This window comes from Sciurus vulgaris, assembly GCF_902686455.1.
Source record: "Sciurus vulgaris genome assembly, chromosome: 11".
Lineage (NCBI taxonomy): Eukaryota > Metazoa > Chordata > Mammalia > Rodentia > Sciuridae > Sciurus > Sciurus vulgaris.
This window is the reverse complement of record NC_136472.1, coordinates 54,897,046-54,916,908: the sequence shown is the minus strand read 5'-3', so window position 1 is coordinate 54,916,908 and position 19,863 is coordinate 54,897,046. Positions and strand designations below refer to the sequence as shown.

General features: G+C 37.9%; 1 protein-coding gene and 1 pseudogene across 11 annotated transcripts in view; both read right to left on the bottom strand.

The window, feature by feature from the left end:
* Positions 1-19,863, bottom strand: part of SERGEF (secretion regulating guanine nucleotide exchange factor) — a 244,378-nt gene that overhangs the window by 87,779 nt on the left and 136,736 nt on the right. For 5 of the 10 annotated variants that reach the window (XR_013757734.1, XR_013757735.1, XM_079103963.1 and 2 more), the window contains one exon: positions 16,662-16,698. The exons of 1 other annotated variant lie outside the window; for it this stretch is intronic. Coding sequence is in view for 7 of the 9 variants with exons in the window: in XM_079103963.1 (XP_078960089.1) it covers positions 16,662-16,698 (37 nt within the window). In the remaining 2 variants the exon portion in view is untranslated. Of the gene's footprint in view, positions 1-12,297; positions 12,322-12,803; positions 12,875-16,661; positions 16,699-19,863 lie in introns of those variants that run through there. 4 more of the 10 variants (XM_079103959.1, XM_079103960.1, XM_079103962.1 and 1 more) reach the window with 2 other exon arrangements.
* Positions 9,133-11,514, bottom strand: LOC306640080 (large ribosomal subunit protein eL21-like; annotated as a pseudogene). Its single transcript has one exon. The product of its transcript is annotated as a large ribosomal subunit protein eL21-like (transcript).

Here is a 19,863-nt window from a genome sequence, read left to right as displayed (position 1 = left end):
GCTGCCGCCACTTTGAGACAACAGCCAGGCCCTGTAGGACCCCTGGTCGGACTGAGTCCTGTCTCCAGGATCCCTTAGCCCGACCATCACTCCCTGCCTCTGGGGCCCTCATATCAACTGACTACTCCCTGCCGCCAGGACCCCCAGACCAACTGACTGCACCCTATCACCGGGAACCCAGACCGACTGATTGCACCCGGCCTCCTGGATCCCACAACCACACCAAACACACCCGACCTCCAGGACCCCTGCTTGACCAACTGCATCCTGTTTCCAGGACCTCCAGCTGACCACGTCCACCCCTGAGCTGCAACTCCCCATTTGCCAACATATTTGGAAGCCAGAGCAGCCACCTTGGATAATCCTGGAAGCCGTAGCTCCGATCTTCGGGTGGAGCACATCCCATCCTGAGATGCCTGCTGGAGGCTTGAAGCTCATTGTCAGGTACCTCTCATATATCAGGCTACTGAACTCTGGAAGGTTTCATTACTATATGACTGTTATACTGTAGATTTTCTTTATTATCCTCTAAAAAAAAATTGTTTAACTATTTATTTCTTTACGTTTCTTGCTTTCTTTTCCTTCTGTTTACCTGTTCCCTCAAAGTCGCTTTCTCCCTTATTTACATGCTAACATCCGATTTCTTTTGATTACACTCTCACCCTTTCTATTTTCTAGAACTTCTGTATATTCTTTTATTATCTCATTAACAGCCATATTCTTCATCCCTCTGCATCCTCTTTGTCCTCCATTAGAAACTGCAGACATTATTGTAAACCTGTTTGTTTTACCGAAGATAACATTTGAACACATTTTGTTTATTAAGACAATTTTGTTATTGTCCTCAGAGGGGCTATTTGGTCTAGGATTGCATAGTGTCTGATTTGGGCACTGCTAATATTGATCTCCCCTTAAAGAAAGGGTTTTGGAAACCTATAGGGCCACTATAAGCCTATAGGGGGAAATCTGCAATTCCCCAGATCTGCACTGCTAGATGGGAAGATACATAAACAACATGAAAAAAACAAGGGAGGAAAATGATCCAAACAAATCTAGATTCTACAGTAATAGAATCCAATGACAGTATGTTAGAATAAATGTCAGAAAAGGACTTCAGATTACACATGATTAAGATGATTCGCGAAGCAAAGGATGAAATAAGAGAGCAAATGCAGGCAATGAATGATAATACCAATAAGCTGAAAGAGCAACTGCAGGAAGCAAAAGATCATTTCAACAAAGAGATAGAGATTCTCAAAAAAAACCAAACGGATATCCCTGAAATGAAGGAGACAATAAACCAAATAAAAAAATCAATGGAAAGCATCGCCAAAAGACTAGACCACTTGGAAGACAGAACCTCAGACAATGAAGACAAAATATTTAATCTTGAAAATAAAGTTGCCCAAACAGAGAAGATGGTAAGAAATCATGAACAGAATCTCCAAGAACTATGGGACATCATGAAAAGACCAAATTTAAGAATTATTGGAATTGAGGAATGCACAGAGATACAAACCAAAGGAATGAACAACCTATTCAATGAAATAATATCAGAAAAATTCCCAAACCTGAAGAATGAAATGGAAAATCAAATACAAGAGGCTTACAGAACACCAAATGCACAAAATCACAACAGATCTTCACCAAGGTACATTATAATGAAAATGTCTAATATTCAAAATAAAGATAGGATTTTGAAGGCCACGAGAGAAAAGCATCAGATTACATATAGGGGGAGACCAATACGGATAGCAGCAGACTTCTCAACCCAGACTCTAAAAGCTAGAAGGGCCTGGAACAACGTATTTCAAGCTCTGAAAGAACATGGTTGCCAACCAAGAATCCTATACCCAGCAAAACTAACCTTCAGATTTGAAGATGAAATAAAATCCTTCCATGATAAACAAAAGTTAAAAGAATTTACAAATAGAAAGCCTGCACTACAGAATGTTCTCAACAAAATATTCCATGAGGAGGAAATGAAAAACAACAGTGGAGGTCAGCAAAGGGAGGAACTACCTTAGAGAAAAACCACTCAAAGGAGAAACCAAGCCAACTTAAAAACCAAAAATGAGCCAAATGACTGGGAATACAAATCATTTCTCAATAATAACCCTGAACGTTAATGGCCTAAACTCATCAATCAAAAGACATAGACTGGCAGAATGGATTAAAAAGAAAGACCCAACAATATGCTGCCTGCAAGAGACTCATCACATAGAAAAAGACATCCACAGACTAAAGGTGAAAGGATGGGAAAAAACCTACCATGCACATGGTCTCAGTAAAAAAGCGGGGGTTTCCATCCTTATATCAGATAAAGTGGACTTCAAGCCAAAGTTAGTCAGAAGGGATAAAGAAGGACATTTCATACTGCTTAAGGGAACCATAAATCAGGAAGATATAATGATAGTAAATATTTATGCCCCAAACAATGGTGCCTCCCTGTACATCAAACAAATCCTTCTCAATTTCAAGAATCACATAGACCACAACACAATAATTCTGGGCGACTTTAACGCACCGCTGTCACCACTAGATAGATCTTCCAAACAAAATCCAACCAAAGAAACCATAGAACTCAATAACACAATCAATAACCTAGACTCAATAGACATATATAGAATATTCCATCCATCAACGAGCAGATACACTTTCTTCTCAGCAGCACATGGAACCTTCTCGAAAATAGACCATATGTTATGCCACCCTTAGGAAATATGTTAAGCAGCCCTTAGGAAATGCAAAAAAATAGAGATACTGCCTTGTGTTCTATCAGATCATAATGGACTGAGAGCAGAATTCAATGACAAAGTAAAAAAAGGAAATTACTCCAACACTTGGAGACTAAATAATATGCTATTGAATGAAACATGGATAACAAAAAACATCAGGGAGGAGATAAAAAAAATTCTTAGAGGTCAATGAGAATGACGATACAACATATCAAAATCTCTGGGACACTATGAAAGCGGTACTAAGAGGAAAATTCATCGCATGGAGCGAATTCCAGAAAAGAATGAAAAGTTAACAATTAAATGACCTAATATTACAGCTCAAAGCCCTAGAAAAAGAAGAACAGAATAACAGCAAAAGTAGTAGAAGACAGAAAATAATTATAATCAGAGTTGAAATCAATGAAATTGAAACAGAAATTCAAGAAATTGACAAACAAAAAGTTGGTTCTTTAAGAAAGTAAACAAAATAGACAAACCCTTAGCCACACTAACAAAGAGAAGGAGAGAGAACACTCAAATTACTAAAATTCGTGATGAAAAAGGAAATATCACAACAGGCACCACTGAGATACAGAACATAATGAGAAGCTACTTTAAAAATCTGTATTCCAACAAAATAGAAAGTACCGAAGACATTGACAAATTTCTAGAGACATATGCTCCTCCCAAACTGAACCAGGAGGACATACACAATTTAAACAGATCAATAGCAAGCAATGAAATAGAAGAAGCCATTAAAAATCTACCATCCAAGAAAAGCCCAGGACCAGACGGATTCTCAGCCAAGTTCCACAAGACCTTCAAAGAAGAACTCATTCCAATACTTCTCAAAGTATTCCAGGAAATAGAAAAGGAGGGTACCCTACCGAACTCAATTCTATGAAGCTAATATCACCCTCATACCCAAACCAGGAAAAGACACATCAGGGAAAGAAAATTTTAGACCAATATCCTTGATGAATATAGATGCAAAGATCCTTAACAAAATATTGGCAAACCATATCCAAAAACATATTAAGAAAATTGTGCACCACGATCAAGTGGGGTTCATCCCTGGAATGCAAGGATGGTTCAACATTTGTAAATCAATAAACGTAATCCATCATGTCAACAGACTTAAGGATAAGAATCATATGGTTATTTCAATTGATGCAGAAAAAGCATTCGACAAAATACAACACCACTTCATGCTCAAAACACTAGAAAAAATAGGAATAGTAGGAACATACCTGAACATTGTAAAGGCTATTTATGCTAAGCCCATGGCCAACATCATTCTTAATGGAGAAAAACTGAAACCATTCCCTTTAAAAACGGGAACAAGACAGGGATATCCTCTTTCACCACTTCTATTCAACATTGTCCTCGAAACTCTAGCCAGAGCAATTAGGCAGACTAAAGAAATTAAAGGGATACGAATAGGAAAAGAGGAACTTAAGCTGTCACTATTTGCGGATGACATGATTCTATATTTAGAGGATCCAAAAATCTCCTCCAAAAAACTTCTAGGCCTCATCAATGAATTCAGCAAAATAGCAGGCTATAAAATCAACACACATAAATCTAAAGCATTTTTATACGCAAGCGACGAAACAGCTGAAAGGGAAATGAGGAAAACAATTCCATTTGCAATAGCCTCAAAAAAATAAAATACTTGGGCATCAATCTAACCAAAGAGGTAAAAGATGTCTACAATGAAAACTACAAAACACTGAAGAAAGAAATTAAGGAAGACCTTAGAAGATGGAAAGATCTCCCATGTTCTTGGATAGGCAGAATTAATATTGTCAAAATGGCCATACTACCAAAAGTGCTATACAGATTCAATGCAATTCCAATTAAAATCCCAATGATGTACCTCACAGAAATAGAGCAAGCAATCATGAAATTCATTTGGAAGAATAAGAAACCCAGAATAGCTAAAGTAATCCTCAGTAGAAAGAGCGAAGCAGAGGGTATCGCAATACCAGAACTTCAACTATACTACAAAGCAATAGTCACAAAAACAGCATGGTATTGGCACCAAAATAGACAGGTAGATCAATGGTACAGAATAGAGGACATGGACACAAACCCAAATAAATACAATTTTCTCATACTAGACAAAGGTGCTAAAAATATGCAATGGAGAAAAGATAGCCTCTTCAACAAATGGTGCTGGGAAAACTGGAAATCCATATGCAACAGAATGAAACTAAACCCCTATCTCTCACCCTGCACAAAACTCAACTCACAATGGATCAAGGACCTTGAAATCAGACCAGAGACCCTGCCTCTTATAGAATAAAAAGTAGGTCCAAATCTTCACCTTGTTGGCTTAGGATCAGACTTCCTTAGCAGGACTCCCATAGCACAAGAAATAAAAGCAAGAATCAATAACTGGGATAGATTCAAACTAAATAGCTTTCTCTCAGCAAAGGAAACTATCAGCAATGCGAAGAGAGAGCCTACAGAGTGGGAGAATATCTTTGCCACTCATACTTCAGATAGAGCACTAATTTCCAGAATCTATAAAGAACTCAAAAAACTCTACACCAAGAATACAAATAACCCAATCAACAAATGGGCTAAGAAAATGAACAGATACTTCACAGAAGAAGATGTACAAGCAATCAACAGATATATGAAAAAATGTTCACCATCTTTAGTAATAAGAGAAATGCAAATCAAAACTACCCTAAGATTCCATCTCACCCCAATTAGAATGGTGACTATCAAGAATACAAGCAACAACAGGTGTTGGAGAGGATGTGGGGAAAAAAGTTCACTCATACATTGCTGGTGGGACTGCAAATTAGTGCAGCCACTCTGGAAAGCAGTGTGGAGATTCCTTAGAAAACTTGGAATGGACCTACCATTTGACCCAGCTATCCCACTCCTTGGCCTATACCCAAAGCACTTAAAATCAGCACACTACAGAGATACAGCCACATCAATGTTCATAGCTGCTCAATTCACAATAGCCAGGCTATGGAACCAACCTAGATGCCCTTCAATTGATGAATGAATAAAGAAACTGTGGTATATATATACAATAGAATATTACTCAGCAATAAAAAATAATAAAATTATGGCATTTGCAGGCAAATGGATGAAATTGGAGAATATCATGTTAAGTGAGATAAGCCAATCTCAAAAATCCAAAAGAGGAATGATCTCACTGATAAGTGGATGATGACACTTAATGGGGGGGTGGGAGGGGACAAGAATGGAGGAAGGAGGGACTGTATAGAGGGAAAAGAGAGGTGGGAGGGGTGGGGGGAAGGAAAAAAATAACAGAATGAATCAAACATCATTACTCTATGTAAATATATGAATATGCAAATGGTATGCTGTTACTCCATGTACAAACTGAAACAACATGTATCCCATTTGTTTACAATAAAAATAAATTTTAAAAAATCAGAAAAAAATGAACACAGGGATGAAACAAACCTTCATAAAGAAGAAAATATAAATAACTCTTGAAGATGTGAAAAGATGCTCAAACTTCATTTATAATATCTAAAATTAAGCAGAGTTTAGAAAGGCCACAATAACTTTAAAGAAGAACAAAGTAAAAGAACTTATATACCAAGTATCAAGATTTATTTTAAAGCTATAGTAATCAAGATAGTGTAGTCCTGGTATGCAAAGAGTAAAACAAACTAATGAACAAAAAGAAAGTTCCAAAGCACACTCACATGTGTACACAGTTTCAATTTCTAACAAAGATGCCTCTAATTCAGTGGGGGAAGGATAAACTTTTCAATAAATGGTTCTGAAGCAATGCTTTTTTAAAAAAAGATTTTGAGGGAAATTTTAGGCCTAAATACATAACAAAATAACAAAGCTTCACAAAGAGACTATATTTGCATGAACTTGGATGAGGCAAAAATCTTAAATAGGATGTAAGTACCTCAAACCACTGAAGGAAAAACCAATAAACTACATTAACATTAAGAACATCTATTCCTCAAATGACAACATTAAAAGAGCAGAAGAGTGAGACTTGCAATACATAATCTAACCCAGTGTTAGATGCCTACAAATCACTAAAACACACACACGGACAGTTTTATGAAACAGAAAAGGAGGGAATCCTTCCAAACTCATTCTATGAGGCTACTGTCACCATGATATCAAAACCAGACAAAGACACATCAAGGAAAACTTCAGACCAATATCCCTGATGAAAAAATTGATGCAAAAATTCTCAATAAAATTCTGGCAAATTGCATACAAAAACCTATATAAAAGATAGTGCACCACAATTAAGTGGGGTTCATCTCCAGGATACAAGGTTGGTTCAACATACAGAAATCAATAAACATAACTCATCATCACATCAATAGACTTAAAAACAAGAATCATATGATCATCTCAATAGATGCAGAAAAAACATTTGTGTACAATGAATCAAAATGCAGTCTGTAAAAAATTAAAAGTTAAATTAAAAAAAATACAGCACCTTTTCATGTTCAAAACACTAGAAAAACTAGGGAGAATAGGAACATACCTCAATATTATAAAAGCTATACATGCTAAACCAAGACCAACATCATTCTAAGTGGAGAAAAATTAAAAGCACTCCCTCTAAAAACTGGAACAGGACAAGGATGCCCTCTTTCACCACTTTCTTTCAACATCATCCTTGGAACTCTAGCCACAGCAATTAGAAGAAAGAAATTAAAGGGATACAAATAGGAAAAGAAGAAATCAAACCATCACTATTTGCCAATGACATGATTCTATATTTAGAGGATCCAAAGAAGTTCATCAGAAAACTTCTAGAACTCATAAATGAATTCAGCAAAGTAGCAGGACATAAAATCAACAACCGTAAATCAATTCATCAATGATGAATTTACTGAAAGAGAAATTAGGAAAACTACCCCATTCACAGTAGCCTAAAATAAAATAAAACACTTGGAAATCAATCTAACAAAAGAGGGGAAAGACCTCTACAATGAAAACTAAGGACACTAAAGAAATTGAAGAAGACTTTAGAAGATGGAAAGACCTCCCATGCTCTTGGACAGGCAGAATTAACATTGTCAAAATGGCCATGGTACCAAAAGCATTATACAGATTTAAGTCAATTCCTATTAAAATTCCAATTACATTCTTCATAGAACTAGAAAAAGCAATCATGAAATTCATTTGGAAAAATAAGAGACCCAGAATAGCTAAAGCAATCCTTAGCAAGAAAAGTAAAGCAGGAGGCATTATAATACCAGACCTTAAATTACACTACAGAGCCATAGTAACAAAAACAGCATGGTATTGGCACCAAAACAGATACATAGGCCAATTGTAGAGAATAGAAGACACAGAGACAAACTTACATAAATACCATTGTCCCACACTAGACAAAGGCACATTCAACAAATGGGGCTGAAAAATTAATCGAAAATGTAATTAAACCCCTACCTCTCAACTGCACAAAACTCAACTCAAAGGGGATCAAAGACTTAGGCACTAAACAGAGACCCTATTAGAAGAAAAAGTAGACCCAAATTTTCACCATATCGGCTTAGGTACTGACTCCCTTAACAAGACTCCTAAAACGCAAGAAGTAAAATCAAGAATCAATAAATGGGATGAATTCAAACTTAAAAGCTTCTTCTCAGCAAAGGAAACAATCAATAATGTGAAGAGAGAGCCTACAGAATGAGAAAAAAATCATTACCACATGCACCTCAGACAGAGCATTAATTTCCACAATATATAGAGAACTCAAAATACTTAACACCATAAACCAAATAACTCAATCAATGAATGGGCTAAGGAATTGAACAGGTACTTCACGGAAGAAATACAATTAATCAACAAACATATGAAAAAAATGTTCAACATCTCTAGCAATTATAGAAATGCAAATCAAAACTACTCTAAGATTTCATCTCACTCAAGTCAGAATGGCAATTATCAAGAATGCAGGCAACAATAAATGTTGACAAGGATGTGGGGAAAAAGGTACACTCATACATTGCTGGTGGGAATGCAAATTCGTGCAACCATTGTGGAAAAGTGATATGGAAATTCCTCGGAAAACTTGGAATAGAACCACATTTGACCCAGCTACACCTCTCCTCGGTTTATACCCAAAGGACTTAAAATCAGCATATTACAGTGATGCAGCCACATCAATGTTTCGAACAGCTCAATGCACAATAGCTAAATTATGGAACCAACCTAGGTACTATATACACACACACACACACACACACGCACACATATATGATGGAATATTACTCAGCCTTAAAGAAGAATGAAATTACGGCATTTGCTGGTGAATGGATGGAGTTGAAGGTATCATGGCTAAGTTGAAATAAGACAATCCCAAAAACCAAAGGTCAAATGTTTTCTCTGATATGTGAATGCTAATTTACAATAAGGTTGTGGGGGGTACGGCTAGGGAAGAACAGAGTTACTTTGGATTAGTTAAAGAGGAATGAAGGGAGGGGAAGAGTATGGGGGAAGGAAGGATAGTAGAATGAACCTGACATCATTACCCTATGTTCATATATGACTATGTGATGGGTGTGATTCTACATTATGTACAACCAGAAGAATGAGAAATTATACTCCATTTATGTATGATGTGTCAAAATGCATTCTATTGTCATGTATAACTAATTAGAACAAATTTTTAAAAAAGAAAATAGATCAAACCCACTTTAAAATAATGGGTAAAGACTTAAAAGTCTTTTGATTTTAGAAAAGAAGCCACTCAGGTGGCCTATAAACATATGAAAGTTATTCACATCATTAGTTCTGAAAGAAATTTGAGTTAAAATCAGTAAGACTCCATTCTGCACACTCATCAGAATGCCCTAAATCTATGAGGCTGAAAATACCTGGCAAGGATATAGCACAAATGGAATGCTCATTTTGGAACATTCCATATATTGCTGGTGGGAGTATAAATTGCTATAATTGCTTTGGAAAACGGTTGAACAATATCTTCTAATGAACATATGACCTAGGAATTCTACTCTTAGTTATACATGCAAAAGAAATAAATGTATTGTTCACCAAAAGGCATCTACAGAATGTTCACAACAGCTTTTATTTAAAATCGCCAAACCACAAATCCAAGTGTTCAGTAACAGTTAAATGGATAAGTTGCAGTATAATCCTACAGTGGAATATCACTGAGCACTAAAAAGAACTGCTGCTACACACAACATGAATGTTTTGTTTGTTATTTTTTTATTTTAAGGTGGGGTCTCACTAACTCACTCAGACTGACCTTGAACTTATGATCCTCCTGCCTCAGACTCCAGAGCTGCTGGGATTACTGGTGTGTGCCACTGCACCCAGCCTGACATGAATGATGCTGAATAAAAGAAGCCAAACAGAAGAGTGCCACTTACATGAAATTCAAACATGGATAAATGTCATCTCTGATGACAGAAGTCAGAATAGAGGTTTCCTCTGGGATGGGTTACTCACTGACATGGGGCAATGAGGAAGCCTTCTGGGGTGCTAGCAGTGTTCGCTCTCTGGGTGGTGGTTTCTTAGGTAGAATACATGTCTAAAAATTCATTAGCCCAAACTCTTAAGATTTGTGCACTTGACTATAGATATGACGTACTTCAATTTTAAAAGCAAGACAAACAAAAACCACCTTGAGTAGTTGTTCACTAATCAGATTGGCAAAATCTAAATCTTAACACACTCTGTTAAGGAAACGACAAAAAATAGGTACTCTCACACATTGCTAATGGGAGTAAAAAATGATATAACCCCTATGGAGACCAATTTTGCAGTATATAGCAAAATTAAAATAATACGTTTTTCTCTTTGACATAGTAATTTCATTTCCAGGAATTCATCTCACAACTACACTCTCCCACACATGAAATAACATGTATGTAAGGTTATTTGCTACAGCATTGCTTATGATAACACAAGACTGGAAATGATTTTTATTTTATTTATTTTATTATTTTTTTTAAAGTTCACAGGCTTTTATTTTTTAACATTTATTATACCATGAATTCATAGGGAATAGGTTCCAGTAGCTCAGGTTCCTTTCCATTTGTTCTCACAAAATGTGCTTCTCTGAGTGGAGCAGGCTGGTGTTTCAGCTGAAACCAGGTACCTTTCTCTTTGGCTTCCTTTTTTTTCTGATCATTTTCCGTCTCGGCTCTTAGAGTGCTTAATACGCTTCTGTAGACTCTCCCAGTTTTGCCATGATAACTTTTATGCGGCACTCCTTTTTGAACGGTAGCCATTCCCTTAATGTCTACAATATCACCTTTCTTGTAGATTTGCATATATATGGCTAAAGGAACTACTCTGTTTTCTAAAAGTCCTAGAGAACATGTATCGGGTTCCTCTCCTCTTTCCCTTTGTGTTCGTCATTTTGGCGAATTACTGGAAGATGGCGGTTCTGGCCGAAGGGCTGGAAATGATTTTAATATTCAAGAACAGAGCACTAGTTAAATAAATCATAGTACATAGGAACTTGGAATATTGTGTAACTGTAAAAAAAAAAAATAACAACGAAGTCTTCTATACTAATACGAAATGGTCCTCCAGATAAACTGTTGAGAAAAAGAAAATCACTGAAAAGTGTGCACAGCACGCTACTATTTATGTGAAAAGAGGGATGAAGCATATTTTAGTGTTCACTTATATTTGAAAAAGGACATTATAAGGATATAGAACTAATAATAGGCATTAGCTACAGATATGGTAGAAGGTTTTTGAGAACTGGATAGATGAGAGAATAGCATGCGAGGGAGATTTTTCATTTTAAATTTAAGTTTTGATTTATACACATATTAAAAAACTAACAAATACATTAATTTTTTAAGTGGAAATGTTCAATGGAAGGGGACAGATGCATCCTAAAAGAAGTGGCTTTCCAAAACAATGTTATGGATTTCACTATTTTATCTGGTTAATATGCAGAGACCTGCTTAATCAAGCAGAAGAGATATAGGCTGGATATACAGAAATTGCCAACATGAAGGAAAACTAACTACTGAAATGAAGAGAAAAAACAGTCTTATCTGGTGGCCTTAAAAACTAGCCAGACTTTTACCCGTCTGCAGGAAGCAGCATAGGGTAGCACTCCACAAGGTCTGAAGAATCTGTGAAGAACTGACAAACAGATTTCTCCTAACTGCGCCACCTGAGTGGGACAAACGCTCACCCTATGCTTCACCTTCCCTTATCTAGAAAACAGGGTCAACAGTGGTACCAATTGGGGTTAGGGTTGCAGCTCAGTGGTAGAGTGCTTGCCTAGCATGTGTGAGGCACTAGGTTTGATTCTCCATATCACATAAACAAAGAAACAAAGGTATTGTGTCCACCCACAACTAAAAATATTTAAAAAAAAGTAGTACCAACTCATTAATTTGCTACCAGCATTAAATGGGATAATATAGATAAAGCATTTATATTCTGCCTATCACAGTGTGTATAGGAACATACAAGTTTGAACCTACCTCAAAGCACTCTACAAAGCCAAGGGGGAGCTATTGCCTCTCAGAGGAGTAGCCGGTGCCAAAGAAGAGTTCTTCCTCTCTATTAGATTCTTACATGACACTGTTTAGTGGGTTTTAGGCCAAGGTCAGATGTTCTGCCATACATAAAGGAACAAAGGTTCAACAACTGGAAAATGATAAAATGAGGGGGAGAGGGGATTATGAGTGGATTATAACTTCAACTTTGTAAAAGATCTTACTTTGCACAGAGAAGGAAGAACCAAATTTTCCTGCCAATATCCACTCTTTAACAGTGTATTCCTGGCAAGCCCTAGTGCTCCAGGAAAAGGCTACCAATGAAGTCCTTATGAAGGTCTGTGTGAAGTGGGGGAAAAGTTGACACAGTCAGCTCTTTTTCCTCTACAGGAAGAGAAGGCTAAACAACTGCACAACAGGACAGAAGACAAACAAACTGCCCATTTGGACCAAAATAAGCTGCTCCTGGGGGAAGAAAAGCAGCTGGAGCCAATTCAGCCAGACATGGAATTGAGGAACCTGAAAACAGCTGGATGTGGAGAGCCTGCCTTTAGGAAGCAGGATCTTCTGAGCAAGCGGTGGCCACATGCCCAAGGCTCACCTCTGCTGACTTCAGCATAAGTCCACAAATGAAAGCCAACCAGGAAATTGTGTCAGATATGAAAGAAAATCCTGGGTAGAAAGGAAGAAAGAAAAAAAGCAAACCAATGAAGCAGTCTAGTAAGCAAACACCTCCCTTACATTCGTATTATATACAAACCAACAACAATAATAATAGCTAAGGTTTATTGAACCTTTACTTTTGTGTATGCATTGTTCTTAGTACTTTACATAATAACCCTGAGTCAAAGATATGATAGCCAACTGAGATGATCAAGACAGAGAGGTTAAGCCATTTACACTACATGAGGATACACAATTCACAATGAAAGAGGCAGAATTTGAATCCAGGCACTCTGACCCCATCACCTGGGTTCTTCTTAACTACTACCTGCTACTACTGCCTCAGGCCATAGGATATGCTAGAGTGAGGAGCAGTCTTGGAAGGTTAGCAGACAGCTCTACCATTTACTGCTCTTTATCTCTGGGTAACTGTTTAACCATTAACCTGAGTTTGTTTTCTTCTCTGTAAAACAGGTACAATGAATCTACTTTGTGGAATTGTGCCCACTCCCTGAGATAGAGTAGGTTCTAAATCATGTCCTTTCACCCTTTTCTAACTCACCTCTCTTTCTAGGCTGATTCATCTATACCATATTTGTTAAACATTAAGGCTGTATTATGGTTTGGAACTGAAATGTCCCCCAAAATCTCATATGTTGAAGGTTTGATCCCCATTGTAACAGTGCTCAGAGGTGGGTTTTTGGAGGTAACTGACTGGATCACGAGACCTGATCTCATCAATGGATTAATCCACTGACGAATTCATAGCTTAGTGGGTTTGGGTGGAGGGGCTTTGCTATGAACGTGCTCTCTACCCCATTGCTTCTTAGATACTATGAGGTGATCAGCTTTGCTCTACTACGTGCTTACTGCCATGATGTTGTGTATGGTACTAGGATTAAAACTAGGGTCTCCCACATGCTAGGCAAGTACTTTATCACTAAGCTACATTCCCAGCCTACCCCCCTCCTTTAATTATCAATTTAAAACAGGGTCCATTAAGTTGCCCAGGCTGGCTTGGAACTTGTGGTCCTCCTGCCTCACAGTCCCAAGTAGCTGTGATTACAGGCCTGTGCCACTGTGTCCAACCCTGTCATGATGTTCGGCCTCACCACCAGCCCAGAGCAATGAGACCAAGGGACCATGGACTGAAACCTCTGCAAACATTAGCCAAAAGAAATCTTCCCTCTGCATAAGTTGGTTGTCGCAGATATTTTGTCACAGTGACAAAGCTGACTAAGTGGCTGCTTCTACCCTTGAGCAAAGTTTGGCTTCTTGATACTCTGCTCTAGTCTGTTCTATAACTATTTTGTGTCTATGACATGTGGAACACAGCACACAGTACTAAAGGGCTAGAACTCAGAGAGTGACGCTGAAGGCAGGGAATTTTGTCTAAAGTGGGCAATGGCAAAAGGGTTGAGGGGAGGAGCAATCTGTGAGAAACAGCTTTAAGCTGGTAGAATCTTCTCTAGCTTCTCTCCCTTTTGCTGGCCTCCTGCCAATTCTAATAGGCAGCTGCTTGTCACTTCTAGGTTTCAAAGGTTGCACTATGCAGTGTAACCACTGAGGGTTGCATTCCTCCAGTGGTGGACAGACTCTGGCTCCAAGCTCACTAGCAGGTATACTATAGAGAACCCCACGACAGATCCACCTTTTCTCATTCTGGAAACATTAATTCAACAGACTATAAGCCAGGCCCTGGGCATCTGGGACAAAACAAAAAATTAATCTGCTTTCAAGCTCACCAGGATGTCCTGTTCTGCTGCCACTGATGGCCTCACTTGGGTAACATTGGACACGCCTCTCCAGAATGTCTCATTTCTCTCTCCCAACAAAGAAATACTTCACTAGAACAGTTATACTGACAAATGATTTTCCCCACTCCCACCCACCAAGAGAAATGGGAAACAGATGGTTAGATGGATAGGTAGGTAGGTGATATATGTCAGGCATTTCACATACTTTACCTTACCCAATCTTCGCAACAATCCTGCAAGGAGGAATTATTTACCCCCATTACATAGACGGGGGTGGCGGAATGGAAGCTCACACAAGCTGGGGCAGGTATGAAAAAAGTTGTCCACGTGCACTCTTTGCTCTTTCTACAGCCACAGTCTGCCTATGTCAGTTCAGCCCATGCTCTGCTAGCACTGGCTCCCTCCTTTGTCTGAACTATTGCTTCCCTGTATTTAGATTGCCTTCAATCTTCTTGTTTGCGCTAGTCCCAAAGGAAGCTACCCTCTCGCAGTTCAGTGCTAGCAGCAGTAGCAACAACATCCTTTGATTCTTTGATTAGCTTGTCTTAATTACACCCAGGCTGGAGCAGTTCCAATATAAAGTGTCTGGTACTGCTGCAAAGCATACAGGTTTGCCATTATATATTCTAGCTCTTTCTCTGACTCCAGTCCCTTTGACTCTCCACTGCTGCAGACAACCTTCCTCCTCTGTCTCCTTGGTCCTGCCTCTCCGCACATCACATGTAGGCCTGTGATATAATGCTTCAAACTACTACCAACCCAGGCAGCTACACCAGTCTTCTGAGAGTTCTTGAGTCTCTGTTGAGAGCCAGGCACTGTTCTAAGTGAGAAGACCAAATAAGAAATAAAAGAAAATCACAAGGGCCTTGCCTATCAGAAATTTCAAGTCAGAGGCTAGGGAGATAAATTGGAACAGAAATCAGTGACAAGAGGCAGGCGGTGCTGATGTTGTAATAAGTCTTAAATGACCAGAGCTGGAGGGAAACTTGACTTTCTGTTTTATGCCCTCCACTTTACAGATGGCGAACTAAAGCCTAGAGAAGGGCAATTCCTTAAACTAATAATATCAGGTAAGAACACCTAACATTTCTAAAGCCATTACTAGGAGCTAAGTGCCATTTCTGTTTGCCCTGCATATATTAGTTCATTTAATCCTCACAATACTATGAAGTAGGCACTACTGTTATCCTCATTTTAAAGATGAAGAAAATAAGGCAAAGAGGGATTAAATTCCATGCCCAAGTTAGGGCTCTAGTAAGTAAAAGCCTGTACTGAACTTGGGCACTCTACATTATAGTCTCTCTAATATATTGTGAGGTAGAGACTGAATCTACCTGTGAACATAATGAAAAGGCTTCTTGAATGAATTGCTCACAGGTCTAATAATGAAAACATGGAACATGGGTCATCCAGAACCAACTAAAAGGAAGTCTCAATTGACCAGAGGCTTAAGTCCACCCAGGAGGTTCCTGAGTGCTATCAAATATAAGGCAGTGAGGGCAGTGAGCAAAGCCCCCTATTTCTAAGAAAGAACCAAAATAAGAAGAAAGAACTTGGTAGAAGGAATTTATTCAAAGAGCCAGAAGCAATACAATCCACTCCCCCTTTTTATGTCTGGCTATCCTGTGCCTGTAAGTTCTTTTTAAAAATTTTTTTTGTTGTCATAGATGGATAGATTATTTTATTAATTTTTTTAATATGGTGCAAAGGATTGAACCCAGTGCCTCACACATGCTAGACAAGTGTTCTGCCACCAAGCTACAGTCCAAGCCCCTGTACGTTCTTTAAGGTCCTCAAATGATATTTCCTGGGTCAGATAGGGCAGTTTGGGTACCTTAATAAGATGATTAATGATATAGATTAAACTTTTCAGAAAAGGGGTTCTAGTAAACTCTTGGACAACCCAAGGCTTCCATTTCCCCAAGTCTTCCCCAACACATCCGCACACACATGCACCCTAGTTTTTGGTTAACCAAGAGTCTTCTCCAATTCTGTCACATGAGTTTCAGGACACGGTTATCAGTATAAAAATTACTTACCAATTACTGCCAAATTATGCTCTGAGCCACAAGAAACCTGTTAAAAAGAAATATGTTATCTTAGAAAAAGAAAATATATACATATTTCAGTCAGTATATTTTATGATCACAGTTATTAACTAATGACACTAACATCCATTTTTGGCAAATTTTAGGAAGACGTAGAAAGGCACCATATACAAAGGTTAAAACTATAATTACAACATATTCGCAGCTACATAAAAAGATAGTGTGAAAAAAACATTGAATGGCAATGCACCAAGATGTTAAAGAGTTGTCTTTAGCCAGTCAGACCATCGTGAATTTTTTTTCTTCCTACTTTTTTGTAATTTTTAAACTTTCTATAATGAGCATATGTTACTTTAAAAATGGAAAGATAAGGCAATAAAGATAACAGCTTTTGAAAAGCAAACTAAAAAGACTCTCTCTCTCATCTGGACTGATAAAATGAGCAAAGAATTCTGTAGAAACAGACTGGTCTGAGGAGAAATGCTTGACTTTTCTGTAACTGCCCACTCTCCCTTTTACCTTCCAGTCACACAAACTATCTGCAATTCTTTGAACCACACACCTGCTAAATGAAGAGTATGAATACGAGTACAAAGTGCATAAGAGAACAAATATGTAATACGTAAAAGACAAGGTTCGGGATTCTGAATCTAGTGTTTGCAACCAGGGAGAGTTACTTCTTGTCTTTCAGTGTCCACATGTTCCAATTGCTACCAGGAGAAAGTAACTGGGGATATAAAAGCATGCATGGTTCCCTTGGTACTAACTAAGAGAAACTCTAGACTCTGGAGAAGCATCCTGTGACTTTTACCAGGATGCTCACTTTAGCAAGAGGAAGGTTTGGGATATTCTAGAATGTTAATGCAGGGAAGGTCTGGTAGATCATCTATATTACCAGGAGAACACAGAGACTTGTAAAGAGGTAAGAACTTGCCTGAGGTCCCAGAGCAAGTCTGTCAAAACCAAGACTAGAACCACCATTCCTTTCTCTACTTCAGCCTTTCTCTAGATTACCTTTTTGCTCCACATATGAATGAGATCACGTGGTATTTGTCTTTCTGGACCTGGCTTATTTCTCTTGACATATTGTCCTTCAGGTTCATTCATATTGTTGTAATTTACTTTAGTTAATAGCAATATATTATATTCTTGAAAAGTGCTGAGTTGATTTTAATGTTTTTTCACCATAAAAATATGAGGTGACACATGTCAATTAGTTTGATTTAGCCTTTCCACAATGTATGTGTATTTCAAAACAGCATGCTATACATGATAAACATATACAATTTTATCTGTCAATTAAGAAAATTAAAAAAACAAAAAAAACCACCAGATTAGAGTCAGTCTGACTCTCCTTACTTTCATAAGAGTTCCTTTCTTGATCTTGATGCTTCTCACTGTTTGTTCCCCAGTGGAAACCATGTGGAAGTAAATTCAAAGGTTCTCACCAGAGGCCCTGGCAGCTAAGGTAACTGGCTCAGAAGGCATTTGAACACAGGAGGCCATCTGTGTATATTAGTGAGAACATGCAGCAAAGTTTGCTTGGCTTTTTCCTGCATATGAGCTGTGCTTCTGGGTCCCAGCTTCCACAGGGAAAAAGGCTACATACATTTATATATTCTTTCTGACAGTTTTGGCAAAGAAGCCCCTATATATTTTACCCTTAGTAAATAGTTCCAGGCTGTCTGGTCTCTGAGCTCCTTTGAGGCTGACTCTAAGGGGTCCTGCTGTGTCTCACACAGAGCAATACAGCAGAAGTACATTATAAGTTTCTGACTGTTTTGCGGCTGTTTCCCTCGGTCTGTTATGGGAAGCATTATAGACTAATAAATAGGGAAAAAACTTAGAGGTCTAACACTAAGGAAGTGTTTTTGTAAACTATGATAGAGTCATCATTGGGACTATTAAGCAATCTCAGAAAATGACACGTAGATAATAAGGAAGTATTCATGATATCATGTAAACTGAAAAATCATATAAAAATTATATGTGTAAAAAATATGATCTCAATTCCACAAATAAACTTTAATAAGGTAAGGTAACTGGCTATTATTTTACTTTACAAAATGTAGAGAAAGAAGATACACCAAAATGTTAATAGAGATTGCCTCTGGTCTGGGGATAAGATTGGCATTATGAGTACGGTTTTTCTTTTTTCCTTTTCTATACTCTCTGAATTTTACACACTATTCTGTTTTTTTGTTTTGTTTTGTTTTGTTTTGTTTTGTTTTGTTTTGTTTTGTTTTGGTTGGGGGGAGCAGTACTAGGTATTGAACCTACCACCAAGCTATATCCTCAGGTCTTTTTTAAATTTTTACTTCAATATGGGGCCTTGATAAGTTGCTGAGGTTAGCCTCAAACTTGAAATCCTCCTGCTTCAGTATCCTCAGTGACTGGGATTAAAGGCAGGTGCAACTGCCCCAGCAATTCTACACACCATTCTTATAATCTAGAAAAATCTGTTAAAAAAAAATAAATATAATGCAGTTCCCACCATAGAGAAAACAAACAAAACCATGCCTGGCTATAAAATCTGATACATTTAGAAATAATAGAGAAAGAAGATTTGAAGGAACTATAAATAAATTATCAGGGTAGTTGCATCACAGTGATTGGATTATACAATATTTTTTCTTCTATTTTCCAAATATTCCTTAACTGTGGTAGCAGTAGTGGTGGTGGTAATAATAATAGCAAGAATTAAAACTATCATACATTATTCATATGTTTAATAAAAAGATTCAATGTTTAATAAACATTGCATTTTAATCATCATAATAATCTTTTCAGGTAGGCTAAAGATAAGGAGACTGAGATTCATACATATTAAACAACCTTCACAGCTAGTTAAGGTGGCGGCAGCAGAACCAAAGCCAGGTTTACCTAAGCTCTAACTTAGTGTTCTTTACCGCTATATCATGTTACCTTTGTTTTTTAAAAAGGTTATTTTACTTTACAAAATGTAGAGAAAGGACCTGCCTCTGTCTGTCAGGGTTCACCCTGGGTTTGTGGACTACAGAACTGACCAGCCGCGAGCACCAGGGGCTTCCACAAACAAGTCACTGACAAATGCCAATATTAGGCAGTAGATGCTGCTCTGAATTAATGAGTGAGACAGTGATGAATAGATCTTGTCAAGCCAATGTAGAGCTTGCAGCTCAAAGCTTCCCACTGCTTCTTGCTCTCTGTGCAC